Here is a 25,498-nt window from a genome sequence, read left to right as displayed (position 1 = left end):
AGGAAAAACCAAATGTCCCGGGAGGTCAGGGAAATAGTGGCACTCGGCATTTGATTGCAGTCAAGTGTGTCGCCCCGCCGGTCTTTCCATGTTTGATTTGTTTTGTGGATGACATGAAGGATATTTTGTTTAGCATGTTTAGTCAGAGACTATAAATGGTATTGCCAACTCTTGCTTGTTTTACGGATGGATTGATGGCCTCTTTATTAGGCCTTAAGCAGTTGCAGCACTTAGTCTAGCCTATAGTGTATGATTTACTATATATTTTTATTTATTTATTTAACCTTTATTCTAATTGGCAAGTATATATATTTTTTTAACTTTAGTTTATTTAGTAAATATTTTCTTAAAACTGCATTGTTGGTTAAGGGCATGTAAGTAAGCATTTCACTGTCAAATGCTTACTTTACAAGCCCTTAACCAACAATGCAGGTGCATGTGACAAGTAACATTTTATTTGTTGCAGGAAAGTTTGCAGGAATTTGAAAACGTGTAGTGTATTTGAGGCTTCTGAAATTCCAGACTAGATTTTTCCCTACAAAAATGTCAATTATAATCCACATAATAATTCACATTTCCTGTTGATGCAGGATTATTTTCCTGCTGTGGCAGGATCCTACATCTGTATGTGATTTGTGCTGGATGGGCTCTCTCTACCCAAAATGCATTTCAAAGTGCCCTAATAAAGCCGTACCAATCTGTCCCACTTTGTCTGCCCGAGACGCCCCCAATTTGGATTTGACGAGCTCGTAAATCTGGATCCCCAGAGCCATGGGAGTGTGTGGTTAGTACGACTCCATGATGGAGGGAGGGAGTCTGTTAAAGGATGATCAGATAGCTTTACTGGAGAGGAGGGAGTTTCGGCCTTGTTATTGACCTGATTTACCCACGCTCCCCTGGGTGTCGTCTCCTCTCCTCTCACCACCTTCCCACTCGTGATGATTCTACACCGTCTGCCCCTCTGTGTTAAGCACAGCCAAGCAACAGTGTGTGTGGGAGAGCCATGGGCATTTGAAATAATTGTACCATTTGAATAATATCATGATAATTTAGGATATATGGATAGTTGACATGTTTTATTTAAACTTTGTTTAAACTTGGATACTTGTTTTCTGCGCAGCCTGCACACTAAGCAAGGTGAGGGATGGACAGAGGCCGGTGGTGTGTGTGACCATAGAAATAGAATGAATAGAACGGTCTTGGAACATCTATCCCTGGAAATTTGACTGGTAAACTCATGGGAACACGATGCAATAATTTCCATGGTAATGTAGAATGTTCATTCAAATGATGTTAGCCAGTCATATACAGTGAGCTACAAAAGTATTCATAGGTTTCACCTCCGTCACTCGGTCGCGTCATGCCATTGTTATGAACGTTCTCAAGCCGCCTTTCACCGGTGGCGCCATAGTGGTGATAAACCTAGACATTCTGGACGGAGGCTAATTACTGTTTCGTCTAAATTACACTATTGCCTGGAAATACGATGACATTGCTAAAGTAGTCAAATATTCAGTAAGAAACTACTTTGCCATCAAATTTACTTTAGACAGTTGGCAATGTTGTCATTAACTAACAAAGTTCATCAAAATAGCTAGCAATGCCAACGTTAGCTAGCTAAAATCCATCCCCATTCTTTTGTTTTTCTACTAGTTATTTGCCTCCTTTTGAATGTCATCGTATTTCCAAGCCACTGTAATGCATTTTTGATAATCTTCATCAGCGCTCATTGACGATGCATTGAGTAGAATGCTCAGTCAGGCATCAGTCCAAAATATTGTGACGAATTGGAACTTTGGCAATTTTTGTTGTTTTGGCTCTGTACTCCAGCACTTTGGATTTGAAACTATACAATGACTATGAGGTTAAAATGCAGACAGTCCACTATAATTTGTGGGTATTTTCATCCATATTGGGTGAACTGTTTAGAAATTACAGCACATTTTGTACATAGTCCCCCCCATTTTAGGGGACCAAAATGATTGGGACAAATATACTTAAAAAAAAAATTCAACCTTTATTTAACCAGGTAAGCTAGTTGAGAACAAGTTCTCATTTGCAACTCCGACCTGGCCAAGATAATGGTGCAAATTATGGTGGAAAATAAGTATTTGGTCACCCTACAAACAAGCAAGATTTCTGGCTCTCACAGACTTGTAACTTCTTCTTTAAGAGGCTCCTCTGTCCTCCACTTGTTACCTGTATTAATGGCACCTGTTTGAACTTGTTATCAGTATAAAAGACACCTGTCCATAACCTCAAACAGTCACACTCCAAACTCCACTATGGCCAAGACCAAAGAGCTCTCAAAGGACACCAGAAACAAAATTGTAGACCTGCACCAGGCTGGTAAGACTGAATCTGCAATAGGTGAGCAGCTTGGTTTGAAGAAATCAACTGTGGGAGCAATTATTAGGAATTGGAAGACATACAAGACCACTGATAATCTCCCTCGATCTGGGGCTCCACGCAAGATCTCACCCCGTGGGGTCAAAATGATCACAAGAACGGTGAGCAAAAACCCCAGAACCACACTGGGGGACCTAGTGAATGACCTGCAGAGAGCTGGGACCAAAGTAACAAAGCCTACCATCAGTAACACACTACGCCGCCAGGAACTCAAATCCTGCAGTGCCAGACGTGTCCCCCTGCTTAAGACAGTACATGTCCAGGCCCGTCTGAAGTTTGCGAGAGAGCATTTGGATGATCCAGAAGAAGATTGGGAGAATGTCATTTTGTCTGTCATAGTTGAAGTGTACCTATGATGAAAATTACAGGCCTCTCATCTTTTTAAGTGGGAGAACTTGCACAATTGGTGGCTGACTCAGTACTTTTTTGCCCCACTGTACAACAACAGAGTTACACATGGAATGAACAAAACATACAGTCAATAATACAGTAGAAAAAAATAAAACAAAGTCTATATACAGTTAGTGCAAATTAGGTCAAATAAGGGAGTTAAGGCAATACATAGGCCATGGTGGTGAAGTAATTACAATATGGCAATTAAACACTGGAATGGTAGATGTGCAAAAGATGGCTGTGCAAGTAGAGATACTGTGGTGCAAAATAAATAAATACAGTATGGGGATGAGGTATGTATATATATATATATATATATATATATATATATATAGATAGATAGATAGATAGATAGATAGATAGATAGATAGATAGATAGATAGATAGATAGATGGGCTATGAACAGGTGCAGTGATCTGTGAGCTGCTCTGACAGCTGGTTCTTAAAGCTAGTGAGGGAGATGGGAATCTCCAGCTTCAGTGGTTTTTGCAGTTCGTTCCAGTCAGTGGCAGCAGAGAACTGGAAGGAAAGGCGACCGAAGGAGGAATTGGCTTTGGGAGTGAGATATACCTGCTGGAGCGCGTGCTACGAGTGAATGCTGCTATGGTGACCAGCGAGCTGAGATAGGGCGGGGCTTTACCTAGCAAAGACTTGTCGATAACCTGTAGCCAGTGGATTTGGCGATGAGTATGAAGTGCGGGCCAGCCAACGAGAGCATACAGGTCGCAGTGGTGAGTAGTATATGGTGCTTTGGTGGCAAAACGGATGGCACTGTGATAGACTACATCCAGTTTACTGAGTAGAGTGTTGGAGGCTATTTTATAGATGACATCGCTGAAGTCAAGGATTGGTAGGATGGTCAGTTTTACGGGGGTATGTTTGGCAGCATGAGTGAAGGAAGCTTTGTTGTGAAATAGGAAGCCAATTCTAGATTTAATTTTTGATTGGAGATGCTTAATGTGAGTCTGGAAGGAGAGTGTACAGTCTAGCCAGACACCTAGGTATCTGTAGTTATCCACGTATTCTAAGTCACAGCCGTCCAGAGTAGTTTTGCTGGATGGGCGGGCAGGTGCGGGCAATGATCGGTTGAATAGCATGCATTTAGTTGTATTTGCTTTTAAGAGCAGTTGGAGGCCACGGAAGGAGAGTTGTATGGAATTGAAGCTTGTCTGGAGGTTAGTTAACACAGTGTCCAAAGAAGGGCCAGAAGTATACAGAATGGTGTCGTCTGCGTAGAGGTGGATCAGAGAATCACCAGCAGCAAGAGCGACATCATTTATGTATACAGAGAAGAGAGTCGGCCCAACCCCATAGACTGCCAGAGGTCCGGACAACAGGCCCTCCGATTTGACACACTGAACTCTATCAGAGACGTAGTTGGTGAACCAGGCGAGGCAATCATTTGAGAAACCAAGGCTGTTGAGTCTGCCAATAAGAATGTGGTGATTGACAGTCAAAAGCCTTGGCCAGGTCGATGAATACAGCTGCACAGTAATGTCTCTTATCGATGGCGGTTATGATATCGTTAAGGACCTTGAGCGTGGCTGAGGTGCACCCATGACCAGCTTGGAAACCAGATTGCATTGCGGAGAAGGTACGATGTGATTTAAAATGATCAGTAATCTGTTTGTTAACTTGGCTTTCGAAGACCTTAGAGATGCAGGGTATGATAGATATAGGTCTGTAGTAGTTTGGGTTTAGAGTGTCTCCCCCTTTAAAGAGGGGGATGACCGCGGCAGCTTTCCAATCTTTGGGAATCTCAAGACGATACGAAAGAGAGGTTGAACAGTATGCACTTATAGTATATGTGTATTAAAGTTTTAGTATTTGGTCCCGTATTCCTAGCACGCAATGATTACATCAAGCTTGTGACTCTACAAACCTGCTCGATGTATTTGCTGTTTGTTTTGGTTGTGTTTCAGATTATTTTGTGCCCAAGAGAAATTAATGGTAAATAATGTATTGTCATTCTGGAGTCACTTTTATTGTAAATGAGAATAGAATATGTTTCTAAACAATTCTACATTAATGTGGATGCTACCATGATTACAGATAGTCCTGACTGAATTGTCAATAATGATGAGTGAGAAAGTTACAGTTGCACAAATATCATAACCGAGGTCCAGATCTGGGAAGGGTACCTAAACATTTCTGCAGCAGTGAAGGTCCCCAAGAACACAGTGGCCTCAATCATTCTTAAATGGCAGAAGCTTGGAACCACCAAGACTCTTCCTAGACCTGGCTGCCCGGCCGAACTGAGCAATCGGGGGAGAAGGGCCTTCGTCAGGGAGGTGACCAAGAACACGATGGTCACTCTGACAGAGCTCCGGAGTTCCTCTGTGGAAATGGGAGAACCTTCCAGAAGGACAATCATCTCTGCAGTATTCCACCGATCAGGTCTTTATGGTAGAGTGGCCAGACGGAAGCCACTCCCCAGTAAAAGGTACATGACAGCAAAAAGGCATCTAAAGGACTCTCAGACCATTAGAAACAAGATTCTCTGTTCTTATGAAACCAATATTTAACTATTTGTCCTGAATGCTAAGCATCACATCTGGAGGAAACCTGACACCATCCCTATGGTGAAGCATGGTGGTGGCAACAACATGCCGTGGGAATGTTTTTCAGTGGCAGGGACTGGGAGGATCGAGGGAAAGATGAATGGAGCAAAGTACAGAGAGATCCTTGATGAAAACCTGCTCTAGAGTGCTCAGGACCTCAGACTGGGGCAACGGTTCACCTTCCAACAGGAGAATGACCCTAAGTACACAGCCAATACAATGCAATAGTGGCTCCGGGACAAGTCTCTGAATGTCTTTAAGTGGCCCAACCAGAGCCCGGACTTGAACCCAATCGAACATCTCTGGAGAGACCTGAAAATAGATGTGCAGCGACTCTCTCCATTCAACCTGACAGAGCTTGAGAGGATCTGCAGAGAAGAATGGGAGAAACTCCACAAATACACATGTGTAATCGCTGCCAAACGTGCTTCAACAAAGTACTGAGTAAAGGGTATGAGTACTTATGTAAATGTGATATTAATTTTTGTTGTTGTCTAAAAACCAGTTTTTGCTTTTGTAATTATTGTGTGTGGATTGATGGGGGGGGGGGGGGACAATTTAATCAATTTTAGAACAAGGCTGTAATGTAATAAAATGTGAATGAAGCCTGAATACTTTCCAAATGTGCTGTATATACTAAACAAAAATATAAACGCAACGTGCAACAATTTCAAAGGTTTTACTGAGTTACAGTTCATATAAGGAAATCATTCAATTGAATTAAATTTGTTAGGCCCTAATCTATGGATTTCACATGGGTGGGCCTGGGAAGGCGTAGGCTTCCGGGAAGGCGTAACATGTTCCGTCAAGATAGAACTGCCAAAGGGGGAGGAGTTGCAGTCTACTGCAGAGAGAGCCTGCAAAGTAATGTCATACTTTCCAGGTCCATACCCAAACAGTTTGAACTACTAATTTTGAAAATTACTCTCTCCAGAAATAAGTCTTTCACTTTTGCCGCCTGCTACCGACCCCCCCTAGGCTCCCAGCTGTGCCCTGGACACCATTTGTGAATTGATCGCCCCCCATCTAGCTTCAGAGTTTTTTCTTTTAGGTGACCTAAACTGGGATATGCTTAACACCCCGGCAGTCCTACAATCTAAGCTAGATGCCCTCAATCTCACACAAATCATCAAGGAACCCACCAGGTACAACCCTAACTCTGTAAACAAGGGCACCCTCATAGACGTCATCCTGACCAACTGGCCCTCCAAATACACCTCCGCTGTCTTCAACCAGGATCTCAGCGACCTCATTGCCTGTATCCGCTACGGAGCCGCAGTCAAACGACCACCCCTCATCACTGTCAAACGCTCCTTAAAACACTTCTGTGAGCAGGCCTTTCTCATCGACCTGGCCCGGGTATCCTGGAAGGACATTGACCTCATCCCGTCAGTTGAGGATGCCTGGTCATTCTTTAAAAGTAAATTCCTCACCATTTTAGATAAGCATGCTCCGTTCAAAAAATGCAGAACTAAGAACAGATACAGCCCTTGGTTCACTCCAGACCTGACTGCCCTCGACCAGCACAAAAACATCCTGTGGCGGACTGCAATAGCATCGAATAGTCCCCGCGATATGCAACTGTTCAGGGAAGTCAGGAACCAATACACGCAGTCAGTCAGGAAAGCTAAGGCCAGCTTCTTCAGGCAGAAGTTTGCATCCTGTAGCTCCAACTCCAAAAAGTTCTGGGACACTGTGAAGTCCATGGAGAACAAGAGCACCTCCTCCCAGCTGCCCACTGCACTGAGGCTAGGTAACACGGTCACCACCGATAAATCCATGATTAGCGAAAACTTCAACATGCATTTCTCAACGGCTGGTCATGCCTTCCGCCTGGCTACTCCAACCTCGGCCAACAGCTCCGCCCCCCCCCCCCCCCGCAGCTCCTCGCCCAAGCCCCTCCAGGTTCTCCTTTACCCAAATCCAGATAGCAGATGTTCTGAAAGAGCTGCAAAACCTGGACCCGTACAAATCAGCTGGGCTTGACAATCTGGACCCTCTATTTCTGAAACTATCCGCCGCCATTGTCGCAACCCCTATTACCAGCCTGTTCAACCTCTCTTTCATATCGTCTGAGATCCCCAAGGATTGGAAAGCTGCCGCAGTCATTCCCCTCTTCAAAGGGGGAGACACCCTGGACCCAAACTGTTACAGACCTATATCCATCCTGCCCTGCCTATCTAAGGTCTTCGAAAGCCAAGTCAACAAACAGGTCACTGACCATCTCGAATCCGCTGTGCAATCTGGTTTCCGAGCCGGTCACGGGTGCACCTCAGCCACACTCAAGGTACTAAACGATATCATAACCGCCATCGATAAAAGACAGTACTGTGCAGCCGTCTTCATCGACCTTGCCAAGGCTTTCGACTCTGTCAATCACCATATTTTTATCGGCAGACTCAGTAGCCTCGGTTTTTCGGATGACTGCCTTGCCTGGTTCACCAATTACTTTGCAGACAGAGTTCAGTGTGTCAAATCGGAGGGCATGCTGTCCGGTCCTCTGGCAGTCTCTATGGGGGTGCCACAGGGTTCAATTCTCGGGCCGACTCTTTTCTCTGTATATATCAATGATGTTGCTCTTGCTGCGGGCGATTCCCTGATCCACCTCTACGCAGACGACACCATTCTATATACTTCCGGCCCGTCCTTGGACACTGTGCTATCTAACCTCCAAACGAGCTTCAATGCCATACAACACTCCTTCCGTGGCCTCCAACTGCTCTTAAACGCTAGTAAAACCAAATGCATGCTTTTCAACCGATCGCTGCCTGCACCCGCATGCCCGACGAGCATCACCACCCTGGATGGTTCCGACCTTGAAAATGTGGACATCTATAAGTACCTAGGTGTCTGGCTAGACTGTAAACTCTCCTTCCAGACTCCATATCAAACATCTCCAATCGAAAATCAAATCAAGAGTCGGCTTTCTATTCCGCAACAAAGCCTCCTTCACTCACGCCGCCAAACTTACCCTAGTAAAATTGACTATCCTACCGATCCTCGACTTCGGCGATGTCATCTACAAAATTGCTTCCAACACTCTACTCAGCAAACTGGATGCAGTTTACCACAGTGCCATCCATTTTGTCACTAAAGCACCTTATACCACCCACCACTGCGACTTGTATGCTCTAGTCGGCTGGCCCTCGCTACATATTCATCGCCAGACCCACTGGCTCCAGGTCATCTACAAGTCCATGCTAGGTAAAGCTCCGCCTTATCTCAGTTCACTGGTCACGATGGCAACACCCATCCGTAGCACGCGCTCCAGCAGGTGTATCTCACTGATCATCCCTAAAGCCAACACCTCATTTGGCCGCCTTTCGTTCCAGTACTCTGCTGCCTGCGACTGGAACGAATTGCAAAAATCCCTGAAGTTGGAGACTTTTATCTCCCTCACCAACTTCAAACATCTGCTATCTGAGCAGCGAACCGATCGCTGCAGCTGTACATAGTCTACTGGTAAATAGCCCACCCATTTTCACCTACCTCATCCCCATACTGTTTTTATTTATTTACTTTTCTGCTCTTTTGCACACCAATATCTCTACCTGTACATGACCATCTGATCATTTATCACTCCAGTGTTAATCTGCAATATTGTAATTATTTGCCTACCTCCTCATGCCTTTTGCACACAATGTATATAGACTCCCCTTTTTTTCTACTGTGTTATTGACTTGTTAATTGTTTACTCCATGTGTAACTATGTTGTCTGTTCACACTGCTATGCTTTATCTTGGCCAGGTCGCAGTTGCAAATGAGAACTTGTTCTCAACTAGCCTAAAGGTGAAATAAAATAAAAAATAAAAAGGCTCATCCACTGGGGAGCCAGACCCAGCCAATCAGAGTTTATCCCAACAAAAAGGCTTTATTACAGACAGAAATACTCCTCAGCACCCCACCCTCCCCCTCAGTTGTCAGGCAGGTTGGATGTACTGCCAAATTCTCTAAAACGACGTTGGAGGCAGCTTACGGTAGAGGAATTAACATAAAATGATCTGGCAACAGTTCTGGTGGACATTCCTGCAGTCAGCATGCCAATTGCACACTCCCTTAAAACTTATTTGACATTGTGTTGTGTGACAAAACTGCACATTTTTTTAAGTGGCCTTTTATTGTCCTCAGCACAAGGTGCACCTGTGTAATGATCATGCTGTTTATTCAGCTTCTTGATATACCACACCTGTCAGGTGGATGGATTATCATGACAAAAGATAAAATGCTCACTAACAGGGATGTAAACACATTTGTGCACACCATTTGAGAGAAATTAGCTTTTTGTGTGTATGGAACGTTTCTGTGATCTTTTATTTCAGCTCATGAAACATGAGACAAGCACTTTACATTTATGTTTTTATTCAGTGTAGGAGCAGATCTATGGGATCAATATCATGCCAAATGTATTCACAAATGTAAATCACCAATCCACAAATGTAAATCACCAATATAAATGTAAATTGCTTTCCACAAACAAACACCTTTTGATTTGTATTTGTAAATCTATATATTGCATTTAAAACCTTTTTTATACCTGCAGACATGCAGGTCATTTCCAAGGGCCGTAAGTAAAACGACTGCCATAAAGAAAGCGATTTGTATTCGGAGAAAAAATAGTTGATCCTATTGATGCTGTTGACCCGGGTCACTTGTTGCTGCGGAAAAGGAGGCGGTCAAAGGGGGTGAGTGTAACCGGTGTGAAATGGCTAATTAGTTGATGCGTGCTAATAGCGTTTCAATCGGTGACGTCACTCATTCTGAGACCTTGAAGTAAACTCAGAAAAAAAAGAAATGTCTCTTTTTCAGGACCTTGTCTCATAAAGATCATTTGTAAAAATCCAAATAACTTCACAGATCTTCATTGTAAAGGGTTAAAACACTGTTTCCATGCTTGTTCAATGAACCATAAACAATTAATGAACATGCACCAGTGGAACGGTCATTAAGACACTAACAGCTTACAGACGGTAGGCAATTAAGGTCACAGTTATGAAAACTTAGGACACCTACGAGCTCTTTCTACTGACTCTGGAAAAACAACAAAAGAAAGATGCCCAGGGTCCTTGCTCATCTGCGTGAACGTTCCGTAGGCATGCTGCAACGAGGCATGAGGACTGCAGATGTGGCCAGGGCAATACATCGCAATGTCCATACCCTAGAGACGCCTAAGACAGGCTTCCTGCAGGCTCATCTCTTCCGTCCTCCATTATTTATGAGTACGCTAGGGCAGCGAATTGGAGGGGCAAAGGGGAGTTTGAGGTCATCAGTGAGGGACAGTTCACTCTTGACTGTCCTTCATTTATCTCTGTGTGATTGATCCACTAGACGAGAGGTGGCCTCTGAATGGACCGTAGTGTTACTGAAGCTGTGGTGAATCTTTAAACTAGATTAGATTTTGGATACTTAAGACATCTTTTTGGCATTGTATTCTGTGTATTTGTACTTTGTAGGTTAAATGAATAAAAGCAAACGGGCAGAAATCAATGTTGTTTAGCTGCAGTCGGAAGTTTACATACACCTGAGCCAAATACATTTAAACTCAGTTTTTCACAATCCCTGACATTTAATCCTAGTAAAAATTCACTCTCTTAGGTCAGTTAGGATCACCACATTTTAAGAATGTGAAATGTCAGAATAATAGTAGAGAGAATGATTTATTTCAGCTTTTGTATCTTTCATCACATTCCCAGTGGGTCAGAAGTTTACATACACTCAATTAGTGTTTGGCAGAATTTCCTTTAAATTGTTTAACTTGGGTCAAACGTTTCGGGGAGCCTTCCACAAGCTTCCCACAATAATTTGGGTGAATTTTGTCCCATTACTCCTGACAGAGCTGGTGTAACTGAGTCAGGTTTGTAGGCCTCCTTGCTCGCACATGCTTTTTCAGTTCTGCCCACAGATTTTCTATAGGATTGAGGTCAGGGCTTTGTGATGGCCACTCCAATACCTTGACTTTGTTGTCCTTAAGCCATTTTGCAACAACTTTGGAAGTATGCTTGGGGTTATTGTCCATTTGGAAGACCTATTTGTGACCAAGCTTTAACTTGCTGACTGATGTCTTGCGATGTTGCTTCAATATATCCACATCATTTTCCTTTCTCATGTTGCCATCTATTTTGTGAAGTGCACCCCCACAACATGATGCTGCCACCCCCGTGCTTCACGGTTGGGAGGGTGTTCTTCGGCTTGCAAGCCTCCCCTTTCTCCTCCAAACATAACGATGGTCATTGTGGCCAAACAGTTCAATTTTTGTTTCATCAGACCAGAGGACATTTCTCCAAAAAGTACAATCTTTGTCCCCATGTGCAGTTGCAAACCGTAGTCTGGCTTTTTTATGGTGGTTTTGGAGCAGTGGCTTCTTACTTGCTGAGCTGCCTTTCAGGTTATGTCAATATATGATTTGTTTTTACTGTGGATATAGATACTTTTGTACTGCTTCGTCCAGCATCTTCAAGGTCCTTTGCTGCTGTTCTGGGATTGATTTGCACTTTTCGCACCAAAGTATGTTCATCTCTAGGAGACAGAACGCGTCTCCTTCCTGAGCGGTATGATGGCTGTGTGGTCCCATGGTGTTTATACTTGTGTACTATTGTTTGTACAGATGAACATGGTACCTTCAGGCGTTTGGAAATTGCTCCCAAGGATGAACCAGACTTGTGGAGGTCTACAAATTTTTTAGCTGATTTCTTTTGATTTTCCCATGATGTCAAGCAAAGAGGCACTGAGTTTGAAGGTAGGCCTTGAAATACATCCATAGGTACACCTCCAATTGACTTAAATTATGTCAATTAGCCTATCAGAAGCTTCTAAAGCCATGACATTGTTTTCTGGAATTTTCCAAGTTGTTTAAAGGCACAGTTATCATTGTATGTTATCTTCTGACCCACTGGAATTGTGATGAAGTGAAATAATCTGTCTGTTAACAATTGTTGGAAAAATTACTTGTGTCATGGACAAAGTAGATGTCTTAACTGACTTGCCATAACTATAGTTTGTGAACAAGAAATTTGTGGAGTGGTTGAAAACCAAGTTTGAATGACTCCAACCCGTGTGTATGTTAACTTTCGATTTCAACTGTATATTTAATAACCACATAATCAACCTCCCCAGGTGAAACACTTCCCCAATATTTAATATGCTAATGTCAGACTATTTTTCAAATCAACCACCGCCAAACATGCATACGTTAAGGAATCAAATATTCATGATCTGCAGAATTACAGCATATTAGAATTCATGTACTGTGTGACAAAGACTGATGCATTACCATTGATATACAGTATATGACTGCAACATTAATGAGTTGCGCTTGAGTGTCAACATCAAACACAATTGAGACTCAGCACTGTATAGGGTCTTTGTTTGTTGTTTACAGTAAGTTAAATAGACTGGTACGGGTCTATGAATCAATATGAAGTCAAAAAGGAGCATATGGCAGTGGTTTTAGTGAGGAAGGAGCAGGAGACATGTCTCCCTGGGGTCCCACTAACATTTATTATTCATGTTTTCTGGGGGGTGTTCCAGAGCGGTTGATAGGGTGGCGGGGGTGTAACTCCTTTTTGGTTACGCCGGCTCAGAGCATTCTTTTCAATATGAGTCCAACACACATGCTGTTCAGATTTACAGTAACATTTTATGATGTGAATCTTTGTTTTGGCTTTCTTGCTTCAGATCATAAAAATGTTCATACAATTTATTTTAGGCATTCTTTTCAATAAGACTCCCAACATACACGCTGTTCCGATTTACAGTTACTAACATGAATGTGTCATTGAATTATGTGAATCTTTTGGTCTGTCTTGCTCGAGTTTATGCATTTTGAAATGTGTCCGGGAAAATGTTGCTCAAATATAGGCTGCCTTCATTTATACGTTTTTGTTATATTAAGTGTGTTTCATACTCTAGACATACATCCTGTTAAACTAATAGTTGTTATTGGGAGGTACAGGATCCATAGAGGCTTACTCATTCCCACTGTGTTAACCTATCCATTCTCTTCACCAGGTATGGCGCGGTACCATAGCCAGGATGCGTTACCGGCGCATGCGAGCCGCCCTCATCATCCTGCGGGCCTACCAGCACTACAAGGTCAAGTCCTACATCAAGGACGTCAACCGCAAATTCAAGAACGTGCGCTCCATGAAGGACCATGGCAAGCACGTCAAGTGGCCCACGCCGCCCAAAGTCCTGCGGAAGTTTGAAGAGGCGCTGCGGAGCATCTACAACAGGTAAACAAAGTGTCACGCGTGCACACACAAACACACAAGGGGTTGTGGTATGAGTAATCCCACCTCTGTTCGGGTAAAACATCAACCCTTGAACATGATGCACTGTAAGCCCTTCCATCAGTATTATCAGTGTAGTACGAGTTGTGTGGAGTGTACAGTTTTCTACTCCAACTGGTTTCCTTTGAAGGTTTTTACCCATGTGTCTTCCAGCCTCAGGTCTGTGGTGGACATAGATTTTTCCCCATCAAAGCCTCGTTCAATACTTTCATCCGGAGAAAGTGAAATTTCACACTTGATGCTTTGAAAGTAGTTTAAAGGCAGGATGTTTCATGTCAGAGAGAGTGCAGCCCCCCCCCCCCCCCCAAATCCCTGTTATGCAGTATCATCACGTCAGAAATAGCCAATCATGTTATCAAGACCATAGATTCTACAGTGTCAGAGTCGATATCTTGGCTCCATTGCTATTCCTGTGGGTGTTTCCATGCTGCTCTAGGTGGTGGGCGTGGACTCTGATCAAAGACCTGACTCCAGAGGAGAAGCTGCAGATCAGGGCCAAGGTGGCCACCCTGGAGGCCCTCAAGGGCCAGAGACCTGACCTGGGGCTGCAAAGGACCTGGGAGGGCAACTACTTGGTGAGTTGGATTGGCTAGGGGGGTTCTGACACCTGCTATGAGCTCCTCAAAGGGAGAGGTTAGAGGTTGATGTGTGTGTTTCTGATGTTGTTTTTAATTTTAATATAGTTGTAAATGTGTGTGCGTTTTTTGTCGGTGGTGCAGTAGGGGGGGGGGGGTACGACGTGTGTGTGTGTGTGTGTGTGTGTGTGTTGTTGAACTAAATTTTTATGGAAAGTGTTTTTTCTTTGTAGAGGAGTTGATCTTAATGACAGTCTTTGTCTCTCTCTCTGTGTATGTGTGTTTTCAGAAGCGAGACAGTCCTGACACAGCGTCCTCCTTCACCTTGGTGTCCTGTGAGTTGCAGCGTAAGGACAAGTTCATGAGAGTGCTCTTCTCCTGCAACGTGCGCAAGGTACAGTAGGGTTGGGGACTATTACCGAACCTAAACCCTATACCACACAGGTGGACACATACACCATACACAGAATAGAGAATACGATCACGTCTATTGCGCACACACCCTACACACACAGGGGCAGACTGGGACCAGAAATCGGCCCTGACATTTTTAACACACCAGACAATTATTTTCTTTGAGGCCCCAGAAAATTCTAATTTTGCGGAGAAAAAAATTTAAATTAAAATGTTACAGGCCCACTGGTCCAAAAAATGGACCAGCCATCTGGCATTTGCCCAACATGCCAGATGGCCAGTCTGCCCCTGCACACACACACACATTTTTAGCCAACTCCCAGTTGTGTGTGTGGGGTCTCCTGTGGGGTGACTGATAAGGGTCTTTGTGTATCCCAGATCAACCGTTTCCACAAGGCAGAGGACCGGGCCATCCTCATCACAGACCGCCACCTATACAAGATGGACCCCGTCAAGCAGTACAAGCCCATGAAGAGCATCCCCCTCTACAATGTAAGAGCACCTCCCCTGTGTGGTTAATATAGTGTATTGTGTAGTTGAAATGAATGGACATCTTACTATCTGTGGCTCTAAACAGTCTAAAGGGTCTCTCAAAATCATTCTCAATTGATAATTGATTAATAGCATGGTTTGTGGAACAGGAAATGAAACACTATGTAGAGATAATGGAATAATTGCCCTTTTCACGTCTCTGTAGACTGATTTAAAGGAGATTAAATGGAATTTAGTTTTGTTTGAACTAATCGTAATTGTTATCAACTCTCGTCTTAGAAATGATCTTATCAATCTACGTACGGAGACTGTTATTTGTCACTAAGGCAACAAGGTTTAGATGTACAACTCTTCCCATTCTTTATCCACTGCATTAATGTTGTGTTTAAAAAAAAACATTCTCACTGATTTGGTGGACGATAAGGCACGCGGATCCTATGATCCTTGTTTCCCGCGGTTAAGTCCTCTGGGTTCTTTTTAGATTTACAGCAGCACGTCCCTGCTATTGATTTATTTTTTCATGGCTTTTCATCACAACTCTGTTTATGTAACCTACAGTACACCTGAATTTGAACCTCTCGTTTTCAAGTAGTCAAAGTGCGTCCCAAAGTATAATCTCTAGTATTGCAGTACAGGCGGCTTATATCTTGAAAGTTGACCTTGTGGATAAAGAGCAGAAAGGGAGGAAGAAAGGGAGGAAGAAACAGTGAGTGAGATGGGGGGGTGAATGAGAGGCTGAGGAGTGAGAGAGGTAGTAGTAGCGAGGCAGAGGGGGGAAGAAAGGGAGGAAGAAACAGCGAGTGAGATGGGGGGTGAATGAAAGAGGCTGAGGAGTGAGAGAGGTAGTGGTAGCGAGGCAGAGGGGGGAAGAAAGGGAGAAGGTAGAAAGAGAGAGAAAAGGAGAGAGAGGGGGGCCAGATATCCCCTCTGTTCTTTTGATAAGGAAGCACAGTGTTCAATCTGACAAACTGTCAGGAAAGAATTATAGGACAAACACCCCGGTCTTATCGTTGCATCTGTAATGGAAATGAGAAATGGAAAAGCAGGGCTACGAGAAGAATAGAGCTGCCTGAAGAGCTATCTGCTATTGTTTACACACACACACACACACACACACACACACACACACACACACGAGAGCCCAGAGAGGGAAGGCTGTGTGTTGGACACTCAGTCTAATGCAGAAGGTATAGACTGAGTGTACAAAACATTAGGAACTCTTTCCATGACATAGACTGATCAGGTGAACGCTATGATCCTTTATTGAGCTCACGTGTTAAATCCACTCCAATCAGTGTAGATGAAGGGAGGAGATGTGAAGAAGCATTTTTAAGCCTTGAGACAATTGAGACATGGATTGTGTGTGTGTGTCATTCAGGGGGTAAATGAAAAAAATGTAAGTGCCTTTGAATGGGGTATGGTAGTAGGTGCCAGGCGCACCGGTTTGAGTTAGTCAAGAACTGCAATGTTGCCGGGTTTCCTGTGTGTCGAGAATTGTCCACCACCCAAAGGACATCCAGCCAACTTGACACAACTGTGGGAAGCATTGGAGTCAACATGGGCCATCATCCCTGTGGAACGCTTTCGACACCTTGTAGAGTTAATGCCCCGGTGAATTGAGGCTGTTCTTGGGGGGAAAAGGGGGTGCTAAGAAGGTGTTCCTAATGTTTTGTACACTCACTGTATAACAAGACGTACGCAGAGGGGTAGAGAATGACATAACACACAATACAGACAGTATAGAACATTGTGTATAGTTACATGTATGACATCATGTATTGTAACTAACACACACCACACACAACATATTACATGTGTGCCATTGTCACCCCTCTCACTCTCTCTCCCACCACAAGTTTTATGACTTTATGATAGGTCATAAATTCCTGGCAGAGACTCTCTCCCCTGGTCATGCAGAAAGAGAGGGGAAATAAACCTATGGAACAAAGAGCTTCTCTTTGTTCAACTCCCAATCCCCAAAATTGGAGGATTAAACTATATTTATCTTTTTCAGAATGTGGGAATGGTCCGTAGGTATTTTAAAGAACAATCCTGTCAAAGTTGTTTTTTATTTTGTGACATTAGGAAGGACGGTAGCACAGAATAACGGTAGCTTTGGAAGTGTACATTTCTCAGTTATTAGTTTTCTACCTGAATGTTGTGTAAAATATATGATTAAATATGAAACTATGTGTCATGTTGGCTTTCTAAATGAGATACTTGTTTAGTTTTAACTAGTCAGTGGCCACACCCCCGTGAGCCCAGACATTATGTTGGTGTCATGGACCACCCTTTTCTCAAAAGAGTATAAAACCCACAAAATGTACATGAGACCAGTCAGCGTGCAGCAGTGGCTACATGGCTGACAAATGGTTTAAAACCACAAGACCAGTGTTGGCTACACGGCTGGAAATGGTTCAACTCTGAGACTCTCAATCACTACAGAATAAGAGCAAGGAAGGGCATTGTGACTTCTGGGGAAGTTAACTAGAGACTCTCTGATGAACTGAATTCCAACAGAGAAGACAACAACGACATACGGGCATGAATATATACATAGCAATTATTCTCGAATGAGCAGCCGTTCATGTGCAAAGGATTAGCATTTCAATTAATATAATTATCAACTGTGTGTAGTGAATCCATTTGGTCTTTTCTCCTCTTTCTCAATCCCCACCCCTTTCCTTTGTCTACCAAGCCTTCATATCGGCTTCGTCCGCTAGGGACTTTTTCTTTGTATCATGTAGTAACCCAAATACCTACCGTTTGTTTGTTTAATGTAATTCTGTGTCATTATTTAGTTAGTTAGTAAATAAATAATTAAGCCAATTTTTATATCCCTTATTCATGATTTAGGCCAGGGTTTGTGCAGATATCCAAGAGTTTGCTGGAGAGGTAATAATAATACATTAATGAGAATGACTAATCGATAAGATATGAAAATATCTGAAGAGTTATATTAGTGAAATTGACACTCTATAAACAACATTTTCCCGTGGTGTGCCCCGACTTCTTAGTTAATCAAAGTTAAATGAGACAGAGAATTGATTTGCTAAAATAAGTCTTCACATTTAATGATAGTCACAGACACAACACCATCATATTGTAACTGCATCCCACCATACGCATGATGAAATAATCCATTATACTAAATGTCATCAAATCAAACGTTATTGGCCACATACACATGGTTAGCAGATGTTATTGCGAGTGTAGCTTGTGCTTCTAGTTCCGACAGTGCAGCAATATCTAACAAGGAATAGCTAACAAGTAATATCTAACAATTCGACAACAAATACCTAACACACACAAATCTAAGTAAAGGAATGGAATAAGAATATATGAATATAAATATATGGATGAACAATGTTAGAGCGGCATAGACTAAAATGCAATAGATAGTATAGAATACAGTATATACAAATGAGATGAGTAATGAAAGATATGTAAACATTATTAAAGTGGCATTATTAAAGTGACTAGTGTTCCATTTATTAAAGTGGCCAATGATTTCAAGTCTGTATGTAGGCAGCAGCAGTCTGTGCTAGTGATGGCTGTTTAACAGTCTGATGGCCTTGAGATAGGGGTGAGAGAACTGGTCAAGGTGAGCGAGTCGATGAAGATGGAGACTTATCGTTGCTAGGGGAGCCGGCGAGGCATGAGCAGGAGCCATTGATTACTGGAAGGTCGGATGGAGGGGAAAGGCAGTTAGCGGCTGTTGATTAGCAAGCCAGCAATGTTGCTGCCCTACTAAACCTTGGCTACCCTTCTGCTTATTTTCTACCCCTGCTGGAACCAAAGGCATTGATTCCATCCCAAATGGCACCCTATTCCCTATATAGTCCATAGGGCTCTGGTCAAAGGTGGTGCACTACGTAGGGAATAGGATGCCATTTGAGACGCAACCTCTATACCAGACACCATCCTTTGCTATGGGGCGGCAGGGTAGCCTAGTGGTGAGAGCGTTGGACTAGTAATCAAAAGGTTGCAAGTTCAAAACCCCAAGCTGACAAGGTACAAATCTGTCGTTCTGCCCCTGAACAGGCAGTTAACCCACTGTTCCTAGGCATTCATTGAAAATAAGAATTTATTCTTAACTGACTTGCCTGGTTAAATAAAGGTTAAAAAAAATCTGCCTCTGCCGCTGTCATGCCAACTTTGCAATAGACGTAGTTGGCATGGCGATTGTGCGGAAGGGCAGATCAGCTGATGTCTGGTATTGTTCAGGTATGTTCACAAATCGCCTGGCTGCAACATGTGTGCTGTCCACTTTCCAATAAAGCTTTTTGGTCTTTCCTTTGTCACTCTATTTCACTATTTCTATTCCTGAATCTTACTCCCTCTCTCCATTTCTCCAACCATGCGTTCTTTCCCTTGATTCCTTCTCTCCTAGATAGAATATTACTTACTTGTCATAGAGTACAGTAAAGTAGTGCAATATATTGATCCTTTAATTTAGAGGTGCTAAATGGGAATGTAATGTGTTAGTAAAGATTGATTGCTGGCTGACTGGGGATCCCACTAGAGGCAAGTTGCCAAAGCTTGTCTCATGGACGTGTGGATGTACCCTTCACCTCCTCCCCTTTCCTCTTGCTCCATATTTGTTTTGCAGTGTATTTCTCTCTCTCTTCATCTCTCTCTCTATTAATCTCTATCTCGTAGGGATTTTCCAATTTGCTAGTCAGAAAAAGAGTCTGCCAAGCCCTCTCCCGCTACAGTGAACCATATACATCTTTTGATAGGAGGACAGATGCCTGTCAGTCACAAAGTGAGCGATGACCGGGAAACACTACTGGTACGCAGAGGGGTAGAGAATGACATAACACACAATACAGACAGTATGGAACTCCCCTCCCGCTGTGGTTGCAGTCAAATTTCTTTACACAGAGGGAGAGAGCTTGAACTCGCACGTCCCGTATAATGTGGTAACAATCCACTAAGCCCATTTTTTTTTTCTGGCACGTTCATTTATTTTTCTTTTGTTTACAGGTTTCGACATTAACGATGGCCTGCTGGCCCGCGGCCTGTAAAAACATGTCGTCGGGCTGAGCACGTGATGCGGAGCTGAGCAGACGTTGACAAACCGAGCTCTTCAAAGTTATTCTATTTTTACCTAAATAACAACGTTGAAACAATATTCTAACATCGGCTGATAAATTGTCAAGTACTTACCTTCCCAAAGAGCCATGGACCCCCGACCGAGAGGCAAGAAGGACGACCAAAACGTCGTTGATTCCCAAGATAACGATAACGCTACAGCTAGCAAGATTAGCATTAGCCCTCATAACTCAGACGACAGTTCCAGACTGTTGCTCTCAGCAGCCTCTTGCGAGCCTGCCGACATGCTGGCTACTCTCCTCCGGGAAATTCAGGATGGTAACAGAGGTCTTTCTCTGAAAATCGATAAGAAATCGGCTGAACTCCATTCCTCCATTGACGACCTGAAATCCTCCATGAATGATCTCCTTTTGAGAACGACTGAGGCAGAGTTGCGCATTAGCACAGTTGAAGATACCATCGCTAGACATGACCAGGTCTTGACACAACTGCAAAAGGACAATGCCTACCTCAAAAACAAAGTAGATCAGATGGAAAACCAGAGTAGACGTAGTAATATCCGTGTGGTGGGATTGAATGAAGACAGCGAGGGCCGTGACCCGGTCCGTTTCTTCACTCAATGGATCCCGGAGGTCCTAGGCATAATCAACTTCACCAAACCGCTGGAAATCGAACACGCCCACAGAACATCAGCGCCGAAACCCCGGCCAAATGAGCCCCCACGAACCATCCTGATCAGGTTCCTCCGTTTCAAAGACAGAGAGAAGATACTGCAACTCGCAAGAGCCAAAGGGGACATCACCATCGATGGAAAGAGGGTCAGCCTTTTCCCAGATATGAGCGCGGATCTCGCCAGACGCCGCAAGCAGTTCAGACCTGCCTCCAAAGCACTGAAGGAGAAGAACATCACCGGCTACCTCATCCACCCTGCGCGGATGAAAGTTCAGTACAAAGGCCGAAGCCATCTCTTCAATACACCGGGAGAAGTGAACACTTTTCTCAAAGAACTGAGCAACGTCTGAGCCAGGACGATCTTTCTGGGGGATAAAACGCAGTTCGTTTGTTTTCTCTTATCCGGATTGAACTGCTGGTATCTCCCGGCCACTTTAATTGATTTGTACATTTTCAACTAACCATATCTTCCCGGGGTGAGTTCTATTACATTTACAGGAGAGTATATTTTGGTTTAGTCCATATCTACTGGGCGTAGCAATAAGTGGGCTTAGGCACACACTGCTTTCCCCCTCATTTATGTTAATCTTTCGTAAAGAGACTCAAGCATCCCTTACCGTGGGCAGTAAATATTCAGCCATAACTATCTATTCACAACGTTTGTTTTCAATTTAGAGAGCTTGCAGGTTTTAGTTTACGCCAAGGTTTAGCTAGTAAGAGCAAGATGGAAAGCGAGCAGCAACGTATCTCTACAAGTGTATTCATGTTTGATTGTTGGGACTGTTGTTCTAGTCTGACAATCGGGGTGGGTGGGATTTTTATTATTTTTTTCTTCCTTTTTCTATGTTTATTGTTTCCTTCCTAAAGTGACACACAGGTCACTTTTGTGCTCAAACCAAAGTTGAAACATTTCCTAATTATCTGCATATGATAGATTTCTATTCAATTACATATTTGAAACCCAACCTATGCTTAATCCACTAAAATATGTCACATTCAGCGTAAAAGGTCTTAACAGCCCGATTTTAAAAGAGTCTATACATACCTTAAGAAATTAAAGACTGACATTGTATTTTTACAAGAAACACATCTTACAGCCAGTGAACACAAGAAATTGAAGAGGGAATGGGTAGGACAAGTTTTTGCATCCTCTTTTAACTCCAAAGCAAGAGGAACTGCAATTTTGATAAGTAGACACATCCCCTTCTGCGTCAACAACACCATCTCTGATCCCTCTGGCAGGTTTGTTTTGGTGCAGGGGCATATGTTTTCAGAGTCTTGGACCCTATTGAATATTTATGCTCCTAACTTCGATGACCATATGTTTATTCAGAATGTCTTCCTTCAGGTTGCTCAAGCACCACCAGGATGGCTACTGGTTGGAGGAGATTTTAATTTTTGCTTAGATACAGTTCTTGATAGGTCTTCTGATAAACCCTCACTTCTTCCCAAAGTCGGCAAGCTCACCATGTCATTCATGAAAGATCTCAATTTACTAGACATCTGGAGACAGTTGCACCCACAGGATAGGGACTACTCTTTTTATTCACACCCACACAAGACACACACATGCATAGATAACGTTTTTACTTTCGACACAACTGTTTCATAGAGTGTTAGATGTCGAGTATCTCCTCAGATTGCTTAGTGACCATTCTACTCTGGTATTATCAATCTCCATTCCTACCAAGGTAAATGGAGCATATAGATGGAGACTAAATCCTACACTTCTAAAGCAACCTGAATTTTGTGCATTCATCAAAGAGCAGATCAATATTTTTACTTTGACAAACAAACCCTCTGCTCCTGACAGCTTCATTCTTTGGGACACATTGAAGGCCTATCTGAGGGGACAGATTATTTCCTATACTAAAGGGCTGAAGAAAAAACACGGTGCGGAACTGATTGCCCTTGAATCTGAAATCTCTGAGCTAGAGAGAACCTACCAAAGAGGCCCGACTAAAGATCTATACAGGCTTTTGGTAAATAAAAAACTTAAATATAATATTCTGAACACATATCAAGTTGAGAGGGCCATCACTAAATCAAAACAGCATTATTATGAGCTTGGAGAGAAAGCTCACAAAGTATTGGCATGGCAACTGAAAGCAGAGGAAAGTAAGAGGACAATTAATGCCATAGAAACTCTTACTAAAGAGATATCCTTCGACCCTACTGAAATTAATAATACTTTTAAGAAATACTATGAAGACCTTTACACTTCCCAATCAAGCGATGATCTATCAGAGATAGACTCCTTTCTCTCCTCTCTCAACCTCCCATGCCTGTCAGGGGAAGTCAGCGAGCGCCTGAGTGAACACTTCTCAGTTCCTGAATTGTTGGGGGCCATTAAATCCCTACCTTCTAATAAATCTCCTGGGGAGGATGGCTTCCCTCCAGTTCTATAAAGAATTTAGGGAGCTGTTGGTCCCCTACCTTATGGAGGTACTTAAAAAAGCCAGAGAAGACAACTGCTTTCCAGAGTCCTTCTCTCAAGCAGTGATTACTGTAATCCACAAGAAAGGGAAAAACCCGCTAAAGTGCGCCTCCTATAGACCAATCTCTCTCCTTAACACAGATTGTAAACTGGTCACCAAGATGCTATCTAAGAGACTGGAGTCATGTCTTCCCCTGTTGGTCAACCCAGATCAAACTGGCTTCATAATTAATAGATTGTCCTCCAACAATCTCAGAAGGTTCTTTGATATAATTCACCTTGCTAACAAAAACAAAATACCTAGTGTCGCAGTCTCCCTCGACGCTGAAAAGGCCTTTGATAGGGTTGAATGGCCATACCTCTTTCGCGTCTTGGAAAAGTTCGGTTTAGGTACCGTGTTTGTAAATTTGATAAAATCACTCTACAAATCTCCTAAAGCTAGGATTGCTACCAATGGGATTACTTCCTCCTCTTTCCCTCTTTATATGGGGAACAGACAAGGTTGCCCAATTAGCCCCCACCTCTTTGCCCTCGCCATCGAACCGTTGGCTGAGGCTATTAGAACGTGCCCTGACATACATGGCTTTGAGGTGAGCCCCCATACCCATAAATTATCACTCTTTGCGGACGACCTTGTCTTATTTCTAACAAACCCAGAACACTCCCTCTCTCACTTGCAGATCCTACTACAGTGTTATAGTTCTTTCTCTGGATATAAGGTCAATCTTGATAAAAGCGAAATCTTACCGTTGTCTGTCTTTGACCATCATACCATCAAGCACAAGTTTCCTTTCAGATGGTCGCCTATGGGCTTCACATATTTGGGCATAATGGTGGATGGTAATCTGAACAACCTCTATAAACTCAATCTGGCCAGTTTGTTGCAAAAGGTGGAGGTTGACCTTTGTAAATGGATGGACTTACCTCTCACTCTACTGGGTAGAATCAATGTAATTAAAATGAATGTCCTGCCCAGGTTTCTATATCTGTTTCAATCTCTCCCTATCCCTGTTCCCGCAGCATTTTTTCCTCTCTCGACAAGCTGACCAGACGGTTTATCTGGCACGGCAAAACCCCTAGGGTTGGCCTGGATAAACTGACCCTTGATTACAGTCAAGGGGGCTTAAACCTCCCCAATTTTAGAATGTACTACTGGGCTGCACAGTCTAGGTTTTTGGCTCAGAGGTTTGACAAGGGTCCCTCTCCCTCATGGTTGAACATTGAAAAGCTTGAGGTAAATGATGACACTGGGGCAGATTTGTTTTACAAATGGGACAGAAAATCTATAAAAACCATCACAGACAACCCTTTAATCATACATTCTGTCCTGGCATGGTGCAAACTGCATGAGCTGTTCGGACGAGGGGGATTCCTTTCCCCTAAAACCCCTTTATGGAACAATAGATTGATCCCTATGTTTTTCCAGAATAGTAACTTTAGACCATGGTCTGATAAGGGGATCACTCTTCTGGAACATTGTTACGAGGAGGGAGTTCTTATGTCTTTTGATCAGCTGAAACAGAAATACCACTTGCCTAACAGGGACTTCTTTAGCTACCTACAACTACAAAACTTTATTAGGGTGACTCTCAAGGGACAATGAAACCTACCTAAGATGTCACCTAGACTCACTTCCGTCATCATGAAGTGCTTTGAGAGACTAGTCAAGGACCATATCACCTCCACCCTACCTGACACCCTAGACCCACTCCAATTTGCTTACCGCTCAAATAGGTCCACAGACGATGCAATCTCAACCACACTGCACACTGCCCTAACCCATCTGGACAAGAGGAATACCTATGTGAGAATGCTGTTCATCGACTACAGCTCGGCATTCAACACCATAGTACCCTCCAAGCTCGTCATCAAGCTCGAGACCCTGGGTCTCGACCCCGCCCTGTGCAACTGGGTACTGGACTTCCTGACGGGCCGCCCCAGGTGGTGAGGGTAGGTAACAACATCTCCTCCCCGCTGATCCTCAACACTGGGGCCCACAAGGGTGCGTTCTGAGCCCTCTCCTGTACTCCCTGTTCACCCACGACTGCGTGGCCACGCACGCCTCCAACTCAATCATCAAGTTTGCGGATGACACAACAGTGGTAGGCTTGATTACCAACAACGAAGAGACGGCCTACAGGGAGGAGGTGAGGGCCCTCGGAGTGTGGTGTCAGGAAAATAACTCACACTCAACGTCAACAA

The 25,498-nt window shown here is 43.4% G+C and overlaps 1 protein-coding gene across 1 annotated transcript in view; it reads left to right on the top strand.

The window, feature by feature from the left end:
- The window catches only part of LOC135523995 (unconventional myosin-Id), a 124,292-nt gene that overhangs the window by 59,578 nt on the left and 39,216 nt on the right, over positions 1 to 25,498 (top strand). Inside the window, exons 17-20 of the mRNA XM_064951067.1 lie at positions 13,368 to 13,591; positions 14,085 to 14,223; positions 14,513 to 14,617; positions 15,016 to 15,129. Coding sequence (XP_064807139.1) covers positions 13,368 to 13,591; positions 14,085 to 14,223; positions 14,513 to 14,617; positions 15,016 to 15,129 — 582 coding nt within the window. The remainder of the gene's footprint in view (positions 1 to 13,367; positions 13,592 to 14,084; positions 14,224 to 14,512; positions 14,618 to 15,015; positions 15,130 to 25,498) is intronic.

Source organism: Oncorhynchus masou, chromosome 31, assembly GCF_036934945.1.
Source record: "Oncorhynchus masou masou isolate Uvic2021 chromosome 31, UVic_Omas_1.1, whole genome shotgun sequence".
NCBI lineage: Eukaryota > Metazoa > Chordata > Actinopteri > Salmoniformes > Salmonidae > Oncorhynchus > Oncorhynchus masou.
This window is presented reverse-complemented; position numbering and strand designations above follow the sequence as displayed.